The 10,754-nt window shown below is 39.6% G+C and overlaps 1 protein-coding gene across 1 annotated transcript; it reads left to right on the top strand.

The window, feature by feature from the left end:
- Positions 1-570: 570 nt before the first annotated feature.
- On the top strand, positions 571-10,467 carry KBTBD8 (kelch repeat and BTB domain containing 8). The gene is made up of 4 exons (XM_040994783.1): positions 571-651; positions 1,278-1,488; positions 4,636-5,750; positions 8,692-10,467. The coding sequence occupies exons 1-4, from the start codon at positions 636-638 to the stop codon at positions 9,153-9,155; spliced, it is 1,806 nt and encodes a 601-aa protein (XP_040850717.1). The 5' UTR covers positions 571-635; the 3' UTR covers positions 9,156-10,467.
- The last annotated feature ends 287 nt before the right edge of the window (positions 10,468-10,754 follow it).

Here is a 10,754-nt window from a genome sequence, read left to right on the forward strand (position 1 = left end):
CATATTTTTCTTCAGGGTGGGGTGTCAGATTTCCTTTGCATTTTTGGACAACTGCCCTCCTGACTTCCCCTCCCCTCCCCCCAGTCCCCTCTCCCCCCTCCCTTCACTTCACAGCCCTCACGTACAGCTTGCTTTCACTGCGGAAGCCAGCCCTTGACAGGAAGTTTAGGGAATGAGGGTACAGGCTTTAGGGGGTGGGGGAGAGGAAGGGCCGGAGAGAGGCCTCAACAGGGAAATTCGCACTTCCGAATCTCACCCTACCCTCAGCCCCTCAGAATGACAGCTCTCTTCAGTCAGAAGACTACCACTCCCGGCAGACATTGCGCTCCCCATGGACACAGGCTGGCGGGCTCCCAGCTCGCCACCTCCGCCCGAAACACCCAATAAGGATCCCCGGCTTCGTCCTCCGCCCGACCGGGACCACGCGGGAGCGAAGGCGATAAGACTACATTTCCCGTCGTGCAAGTGCCCGCATCTTGACCAATCATCGTCAGGGATTAGAAGATCAGGGGCGGAGCCTGATGCAAAGGCCACCCCATTGGTTAGGGGAAGCTTAGAAGGGCCGGAACCCGGGAGCTCGAGGAGCGAAATGACATTTCCTCTTTAAATAGCTAGAGCGAGGGTCCCTTCGAGAAATGGCCGCGTCGGCAGGTGGGTCGCATGTGGCTAGGGCGGTGTGAAGAGGGTTGAGGGGCAGGCGAGCTGAAGCGAGACAGAAACTGCGAGTTGAGGCGGTCCCGACGAGGAGCCGGAGAGAAGGATGGAGAGGTGGAGGGAACCCCGGGGAGGGGAGGATGAATGGCGTGGAGGGCAGTGGGCGGTCCGAGCCAACGGGGATGGGCAGGCTGGGTACCCGCCCGTTGCCGCGACCTGTTGGCGAGGCGGCTGAGGGGGGCAGCGGCGGCGGACGCCATCCTCCTCCGACGTGCCCTCGCGAGGCTGCCGCCCGCCGGCTGTCGGCGGGGTGTCCGCGGGCGCCTCGCGGGCGCTGCCGACGCGGTCAGTCCGCGAGCGCGGGGCAGCGGGTTCGCCGGGGCTCCGGCGGGAGCGGGCGGGCCTCGGGACGCAGCTCGCTGGCTGCTCTCCGGCTCCCACCGTCCCTCACACTCGCGGTCTCCCGACGCCGAGTGTGTGTCCATCTGCGTTATTCTGTGTAGCGGGAGGGGGTGGGGTGGGGTCGGAGGGAGGGGGAAGAAGCCAAGGCAGCGCGCAGCGAACCCCGCGACGCCCGTGGTTGCCTCCAACTTCCTTTGGTTGTATAATTTCTCTCCTCCTAGATTTAAGTAAGTGTTCCCCAACACCGAATGGGATTCCATCTTCAGACACTGCCAGCGATGCCATGGACCCCTTCCATGCGTGCAGTATTCTTAAGCAACTCAAAACAATGTACGATCAAGGACAGTTGACAGACATTATAGTGGAAGTGGATCACGGGAAAACCTTTTCCTGTCATAGAAACGTTCTTGCTGCAATCAGCCCTTACTTCAGGTATGATGACGGTAGAAACGTGGACGAGTTCTGCCCCAGGTCCCCCGCCCTCCTCGGTGTAATCCCCTTGATTGTTAACATTGAGCTGGGGCATTAAAAAGCAACCGGTGAGCTCTTTTCCTGAAAACAGCTGTAATCATCCTTTGTTTTCGACCCGAAAGGATTCTTGTAAAGTTCATCAAGTGGGTTTGTTAACTTACTGAACCGTGTTCCTGTAGAGCAAAGAACCAGAAAACTGCACAAGTACTGTGCAATGTGGCAGTCACTAACCACACGTGGCTGGCTACTTACACTTCAGTTATTTTAAATTAAATGAAAACGCTTCTTAAGTACAATATACAGATTTCAAGTACTGGATGGCCGCATGTAGTTAGTAAATACCATATTGGGCAGACTAATAAACAACAGTTCCACTCAAAGTATTAATGAACCGTTTTACTGAAAGTTTTACTGGACAGCACTGATGTAGAAATTTGTTCCAAAAAGTTACTCATGATGTGTAAACATTGGTAGCCTGTTTCCTTTAAAACTAACTACTGTTCAACCGATTGTTTTAAAATTGTGAGACTCAATAGGGAGAATAACAGTGAATAAAATAGTTTCCTTAAGTCCCAAGCCAGTGATTGTTTCAAAGATCTCCAGATGTGTTTTATACAGTTTGCAATCATATTCATCTTTGTTCATCATAAATTTGGAAAGTAAAACTTAAAATGTTTAGGTTTGAACAAGAACTTTGTACTTTAAGGTCAGTGAAAAAAGGCAGTTTCTTTCCTACTAGAGTTTATTTTGTTTCCAATGATCACTTTTTTTTAGGTCTTTCGTTTTCAAACTGCATCAATAGTGAAATCATTTTCTCAGCTGTCCTAAAGGCACTGTTTTCCTTTTGAAAATACTTTATCGTTTTAGAGGGCACACAGTGTGATGTTCCAGACTGTAGTTTTGGTTCCTCTTTCTCAGAACACTGGCTTAAATATAGTTACTTCGACTGATATTTGCGATAGAATCATTTAGACTTGCCTAGGGTAGGTCAGCGGGCTGCGAAGTATTAATCATGACAAGACAGTGAACTAGAGGTGGGGCTGGGGGTAGAACGTACATATTTACAAGCTGGTAATGGAAACTACTGGTAAGATTTAGCTACCCTGGCTGTGTGTTAAATATGGTGGGGTCATTTATGTTTTAAATAAGTGTACTTCAAAAGGTTTATGGAAAAATGAAATTAAAAGATAAGTTTATTTTAGTACAGAATGATTTAGAAATCTACTTGTCTGCTGTTGTGTGTTTTCTGTGATTTTTTTTTTTGAACACCACATTGGATATTGGTCACAGTTTATTTACTGAGCTTTAGGCTTCCTTTGCTTTAGTGTTGTTTCAGTAATCTTTACCATCCTGCCTCTGTACAGTTACTCCCACTTTACGGATCAATAACCTGAAGCCCAGCGAGGTTAAGTGACCTGTCTGAATTGTTCTGACTAGTAAATGGCAGAGGCTGGATTTGATTCCAGAGCCAGGCTTGTTAGTCGCTATATAGTCACTCCAAGCCACTATAGTGCTATAGTGCTCTTTACAATCTCATTTCAAGCTATATTATTTTAGGATTGGATGCAAAAAAAAAAAAGTCAGAAAAAATAAGACTTCAAAGTGAAAGTGTTTATGTTACTAAATTTTATGTTGTCACTTAAATATGTTGAATTAAAATTGCTTTTGATGACAAAGCTTTAAAAGAAATATGCTACAGTAGGAAGGAAAAAAAAGGTTAGGAAACTTTACTTATAAGAAATATACTTTCACATGAAGATATTTGGCTAGAAATGATCATACACAATTTTTTTGTTAGTGTTTTTCCTTTTGTGGGATCTAGAAAGTTATACTTAATATTTTCTAAGTCTTGCATCACTGGTGAAAAGTTAGACTGGCTGGAAATCTGGTGTGACTATCTTGTTTTCTGTGATTATTAGAAATGCTTTCCCTCTTAGCATTTCCTGTGAGGAAGTGCTGTCTTGTGTCTTCAATTCACAAGCAGGACCTGTTGGAATTCAGAGCTCACCAAGTGTCAGTCCTGTTGTTGGACTTATTTAAGTCAGGAATTGCCAGCATAAAGGAATATGTGCTAATGTTCTCCTTGGGGAGTTAATGGCTGTGTAATGAAGGGCTTATTTTTCTTTTTAATTGGTAGCTGTTTAGGTGAGTCAAAAGACTCAACAACAGAATTGAAAAGCAGCTAGGAAGATCAGGTTTTCAGTCATCAAAGGAAGCCTGTGTGATTCTAAAATTTACAGTGTAGAAGCATTGTGTCTTTCACTACATTTAAGAAATAATTTTACTTAGGGATAGAAACTTGAAAAGTGACAAGAAATCTAACTATTTAAGGATATTTTTCATACCATCAGTTAAAGTGGGAGGGTCTGGACATGAATAATTCAGTTTTGTTACCAGTGTTGGTCAGTTTCTTACTTAAATAGTAAACTTTCTAGACTTTGAAAACAAAACTACAGTGCACACAGTCCGTTCTTCATGGCAGCTTTTGAAAACATTTGGTTTGACTTTTATGTTTAAGTGTAGCCTAAAATGAAGGAAGCAAAAGGTAAATCATAAAGAGCCAAATTTTTTGTGTAATGTTTGGTCAACAAAGTTCCATATCTGTACCATATTTTTACTAAAAAAAAACTTGCCCAAAATTGTTATCGCTAAATAATCAGTGATTTATATTTCTAAATAATCAGTAATAATCTTTACTAGGCATTTCATAGAATTTGTAGAAAAATGGAATTAGGAAACAAGCTTATTTTGGTGTAATATCTGAAATCCTTGTGTAGTTTCTAGAATTGCATTTTGAGCACAGATTACCTTGTAATTTCTACTGGAACATGAGAAAATTGTGTTATACTATATTTCTCTGTATGCTTAAGTATTATACTGCCACCCCACTTTTTTTTTTCATAGTTGGCATGAAGTAGGCTGAACCTCAGAATAGGGTTTTTGAAATGTGCAACACTAAATCGTTCTGCTAGATTATCAGATTTGTCTTTGCTCATAGTATCCAGGAATATCTTTAGTAAAGCTAGTCCTTGTGGTAACTTCATATTTTAAACATTTGTCATAATAATTATTTGTAACAAATACATAATACTATTGTTTTCTTCTTAGATCCATGTTCACTAGCGGCCTTACAGAAACTACTCAAAAAGAAGTTAGGATAGTTGGTGTGGAAGCTGAATCAATGGATTTAGTCCTGAACTATGCCTACACCTCCAGAATTATGCTGACAGAGGCGAATGTTCAAGCCTTGTTCACTGCAGCTAGCATCTTCCAGATTCCTTCCATCCAAGACCAGTGTGCTAAGTATATGATCAGTCACTTGGACCCTCAGAATTGTATTGGGGTCTTTATCTTTGCCGATCATTATGGACATCAGGAACTTGGAGATCGATCAAAAGAATACATTCGTAAGAAGTTTCTGTGTGTCACCAAAGAACAAGAGTTTCTTCACTTGACAAAGGACCAGCTGATAAGCATACTAGACAGTGATGACTTAAATGTAGACCGTGAAGAGCATGTTTATGAAAGCATTATAAGGTGGTTTGAACATGAACAAAAAGAGAGAGAGGTACAACTTCCAGAAATTTTTGCCAAATGCATTCGTTTTCCTCTGATGGAAAATACCTTTATAGAGAAAATCCCACCTCAGTTTGCACAGGCTATCGCCAAAAGTGGTGTAGAAAAGAGACCATCCACCACCAATGGCTGTGCACAGAGGCTCGGGATGACTGCTTCTGAGATGATCATATGTTTTGATGCTGCCCACAAACACTCAGGGAAGAAGCAAACAGTGCCTTGTCTAGATATACTCACAGGAAGAGTGTTTAAACTATGCAAACCACCAAATGACCTGAGAGAAGTTGGTATCCTTGTATCACCAGATAATGATATTTACATTGCAGGAGGATACAGGCCAAGTAGCAGTGAGGTTTCTATTGACCACAAGGCAGAAAATGATTTCTGGATGTATGACCATTCCACCAATAGATGGATATCCAAACCATCCTTACTGCGAGCCAGAATTGGTTGCAAGCTAGTGTACTGCTGTGGCAAAATGTATGCAATTGGCGGTCGTGTTTATGAAGGTGATGGAAGAAACTCACTAAAATCTGTGGAGTGCTATGACAGCAGAGAGAATTGTTGGACAACTGTATGTGCAATGCCAGTTGCAATGGAATTTCATAATGCTGTGGAATACAAAGATAAGATCTATGTTTTACAGGGTAAGTGCCTAAATGACTTACTTTTTTGGGGGCAGATAGCAACTCAGGTCCTGGTTTGTTACGCTGAATGGAACAGGTGTTAGTTGTTACTTGAAGAACACCTCTGCCTTTCTTATCATGAACCACTTGTTGAAACAATCCATTCCATATAGAATCTGTAAAGAAAACAAACTGGGATTGAAAAAGGCAGTAATTTTAGTAAATGGTCCTATAAGAATTTTATGTTCTTGTTTTGATGTGGCAGGATAGATATTTTTGAAAATACTCTTTTAGTAAGTATAGTTTGGCATTTGGGAAAAGCAATTTCAGAGCACTTTTTCAAAACCAAGCAGTAATGCACAGTTGGTACATGGCTATTTCTGCTCTTCAGAAATATATGTATAATTAAGAAGAGATGCAACAACTGCTTTTTTTAAAATAGAACTTACAAGGTTAAAAGAAGAACAGAACATTAACCCAAAGTTATACTATTAGTTTCCAAGGAGTTCAACTTCATCTTCACTGTAGTTGACATGGTTTATTGGTTTCTTTCACATAACCAGCCATAATGGAAAATCCTGATATCACCTTTTTCTTACCTTTACAATTATAAACAGGACTATCCATTATCCTATATCCTTAGCTTAAAAAAAAAAAAAACAACTGTAGGATCAGTACTCTGGGAAAGAAACAATGGAACTAAGTGACTGCCTGATGGCACATATGACAGTCATCCCAGATCCTCATCTGTGTAAACAATATTTTATAGAATTTAATTACTTAAATGTTGAATGCAGTGCAGATAATATGGACATCATTCCTCTTAATTTTATTAATGAGTTATATATATTTTTTCCCCCAAGTGCTACTTTAATAAAACAAGGTAAAAAAGAAAGCTTCTGTGAAGACAGACATGCTTTTAAAACTCCTACCCAAATTTTTGTCATTTTAAAAATTATATTCTTTGCTTTAATCCTTTGACTTAAAATTTCCTATGAATGCAGGAGTCCATATTTTTAACATTAGGCATGAAGAGCAGCCTTCTATTTTGGTTAGAGTGTGGAATGATTTGGGTGTCGGTCTGGCCCAAAAATGGGAAATATGAATCAACTTATAATCCATTCGGTATATTTAGATAGGATATATCCTTCAATATAATGAAACTGTATATGTCTTATTGGCTAACCAGTTAGTTGATAGAGGTGGATTTAATTTTAACACTCCAACATGGAAAGTAAAATCCAAGTGTTAATGCAGATAACAGAATACCAATGAATGATACAAATTCCTGAACTGGGATGACCACCAAGTCTGGGGTTATTATGCTTTATATAAGAAAATTCTGATTTCCTAAAGGATTTTTTAATTGATTATCATTAGTTTTAGTTTGTAAAAAGGCCTTTATATTTTAAAAGTCTGCTTTTTTGATGTGTCATCTTTACTTTCCAGAGAAATTTGTGGAGGGGTCAGCATTGTGGTGTCACAGATAAGGATGCCATCTGTGATGCCATCTATCATGGGCACCAACTTGTGTTCAGTGCTCCATTTCTTAAACCAGCTCCCTGCTAATGGCCTGAGAAAAACACCAGAAAATGGCCCATGTGTTTGGGCCCTGCTGCTCATGTGGTACACCTGGCTGAAGTGCCCAAGTTCAGCCTGGCCCAGCCCTGGCTGTCTGCAAGGCTCTGGTCTTATAGCCAACTGGGTAGTGCCCAACATGCAAGAGTCAGAGGGTGGTTTACTCCATTTGCTTGTTTACTCCCAAAATGCCCATGACAGCCAAGGCTGGAACGTCAAATCCAACAGCCAGCAGGGTTCATCATGGTCTCCCACATGGGTGGCAGGAACCCAAATACTTGGGCCATTTTCCAATGCCTCCCAGGCTAGAATTGGCACTCCTATATGGAATGCCAGCATCCCAAGTGGAAACCTAAACCCCTGCACTACAACACCCACCTCTAAAAGCAACACTATTTTTAAATACACATTTGAATTTGTCAATAGGAATAGCCCTAGTTTATAACTGTTTTCAAGGGGGCAGCTCAGTTTAGAATTAGGTATTTCTAATCTAAACAAAGCTTCTTTACATAAATAAGCCTGATAGTTGTAGTTGCAAGTTTTTGTTCTATTTGGCTATAGAAGGATAATAAAATTGCTCATGAAGTCTTCACAATTTTATTACAAAGGCTTCATACAAAAGTTATAACTAGCAAAAAGCTGTAATTCATTGCTTTCTTTTAGCTGTTTTTTTTTTCATATGAGGGGAAATGGAATCAAAAGATAAGCAACTATTTTTGCACAAAAATGTTTGAAATCCATACATTAAAGTCCTTGCAAAATGTGTTATAGAAAAGCTATGCATGCCTCCTGAAAACTTCCTTGCACCCAAACAACCTTTTAATTTCATTGTTCCATGAGCTTTTTGAAGTTTCTTTTTATGGAAATAAGACTCAGTGTACCATTTTATTGTCAGTGTAGCATAGAAACTGATTCAAAGTTCATTCCAGAAACCCGGTTTACTATTTTATCAAAGCCATGTTTTATCCTCTAGAACCTCTGTCTTTGCATTCTCATCATATCAACTAAATACAGCCATGATCCATTTGAATGAACAACTCCATGTGTTGTCTTCTAATAGCCACAGAAATTTATAGTGGATTCCTTGTGATGAACATTATACACTTTGTCCCTACTGGCTTACCACTTAGTAATAATGCTTGTTTTGGAGCCGGCTTAGCATAAAGTTGCTAATTGGTTAGAACAAATGGAATCAAGCTGGAGTACTCCTCCTCCCCGTTATGAACGTGTCAATTCAGGTTGACCATGATACTGTCTTTGTGTTTGTTTTAGAAGTGAACTGTTTGAAGAATTATGCTCTTTAGTCTTTGATTTTAAAATTATCAACATATTGCCAGAAAACAAATATCTTACATTTTTGCTTATCTTTTTTTTTTTTTTTTAGGAGAATTTTTCCTCTTCTATGAGCCTCAAAAAGACTACTGGGGTTTTTTAACTCCCATGACTGTGCCTAGAATCCAGGGCTTAGCAGCTGTATACAAGAACTCCATCTACTACATAGCTGGAACCTGTGGAAATCATCAGCGTGTGTTTACTGTAGAAGCCTATGATATTGAGCTAAATACATGGACTCGTAAGAAAGACTTCCCATGTGATCAGTCTATAAATCCATACCTTAAGCTGGTACTTTTCCAGAACAAACTCCACCTATTTGTTCGAGCTACTCAAGTGACCGTTGAAGAGCATGTCTTTAGAACCAGCAGAAAAAATTCACTTTATCAGTATGATGACATTGCTGACGAGTGGCTGAAGGTGTATGAGACCCCAGATCGGCTCTGGGACCTCGGCCGGCATTTCGAATGTGCTGTCGCTAAACTGTACCCTCAGTGTCTTCAGAAAGTACTTTAAAGAGTAGCAGGCCTTAGTGCTTCACTGGCATCTGGTACTTAGGAGCCTTGTCTTAAGAAGTGCTGTCAATGATTAAGAAAGCAATGGGTGCTCTTTAAGATTACAGTGTAGGTAGATTTACATTCATTCTTGTGAGGTTTTCATTTCAGTAAGGAAAGGTAACAAAGTGCAATTATCAGCTTTTTTTTTTTTCCTGGGCATGAAAAGTTAATTACATCATTTTTGACTTATGTGGCAAACAGTGATTTGAGAGACCATCCAATTTAAGACAACTATGCACACTTAGAAGAGCAGTTGGAATGTCATTGATTAGATACATCAAAACTAGTTTGACATGGATTCTTATTTTAAATACGGGTAACAATCTGAGGCAATATCACTAGGACTTGACTTTAGCTGTGATCTCTCTAACAGAGAAATACTAACTTAGATCCTCATTCTGAATATTTATACATGTATTTACATATATATATTTTTGTGTACTGTTTTCAAGTGCATTGCAATTTAAATGTGTTCAGTTATTCGAGTAGAAAACACATTAGTCTCAAAGTATTTAGTATGATTGTTTCATATTTCTCATGTAGCTTTAAGTTTGAGAGGCAGTTTTCTGTCGATCACTTTTTCAAGTGCTAACACTGTCTGATCTTTTAAAATCCCGAAAAGGGCTTGAATTCACAGGTGGCTGGTGCTAGTATAGCTAATCCATATGTATAGCTAGATAGATTTCCAATGGTCTGAGCCTATGATTATCTTTCAAATTGATACATTAGTTCCTTGGATATACTGATTAAGCTATTGAACTCTTGTGATTTCACAAGATTCTCTACTTATGTGATAGTAAGATAGGGCCAATTATTGGTCTAACTGGACTCAGAATAGAAGAACATTAAACACAGTTTGCACTAACATGGCATGGGCCATGCCCAGCTTCATTTTCCATTGTCTGCCGGTCCCATCAAATCGGTACAATGAAAGGTAACTTATTTCTCTTCTGCATAGAGCATAATGTGAAGTTTTACACCTACTTTGAAAGGTCTGTTTTTCAGAAACATAAACCTCCAGCAATGGTCTAATTTAATGTTTTGTGAGTCTCATAGTTAAAACCTCTTTTTTTTTTTTAAACAAATTTTCCACCAAATAGTGAATAGTTTCTTCTTAAAATTCTTGTTCTAAATGGAAAGTGACAGAGAAGGAAAAGAGAAAAGTAACAGATGAATTTCTATGTCAGGAATATTAACATGAAGGACAAACTCATTTGTGTATTTTGTATACACATCAGATCACTAACTTTTTGTTTTTTTTTTTAACTATGCTTAGAATTGATAAAGGATGTGAGTGTAACCCAGAATCTATCCTCAGCTGGGACACGTTTTCTTAAAGAACGCATACTGGCATGGTTTATATTAAGAAAAGAAAAGATCTTGCACAAATTGTAATGTGATACTGTGAAACAAATTTGAAACATTGCCTCTTTGCATCACATACCTCGTTTTTTCAGAAACTTTCCAAATTGCTTTACATAGACCTCTATAAGTAGGGAATGTTTTCTGAAGCAGAAGTTAAAGTGGACAGCATCTATAGAATTAAGTTTAAAATCCA

Source organism: Ochotona curzoniae, unplaced genomic scaffold (assembly GCF_017591425.1).
Source record: "Ochotona curzoniae isolate NIBS_2020 unplaced genomic scaffold, NIBS_Ocur_1.0 contig_908, whole genome shotgun sequence".
Taxonomy (NCBI): Eukaryota; Metazoa; Chordata; class Mammalia; order Lagomorpha; family Ochotonidae; genus Ochotona; species Ochotona curzoniae.

Bases quoted from the DNA above. Each gene is read 5' to 3' on its own strand.
- KBTBD8 (XM_040994783.1), top strand. The intron at 1,489-4,635 runs GTATGATGACGG...TTTTCTTCTTAG, and splicing joins GCAATCAGCCCTTACTTCAG to ATCCATGTTCACTAGCGGCC. The intron at 5,751-8,691 runs GTAAGTGCCTAA...TTTTTTTTTTAG, and splicing joins TAAGATCTATGTTTTACAGG to GAGAATTTTTCCTCTTCTAT.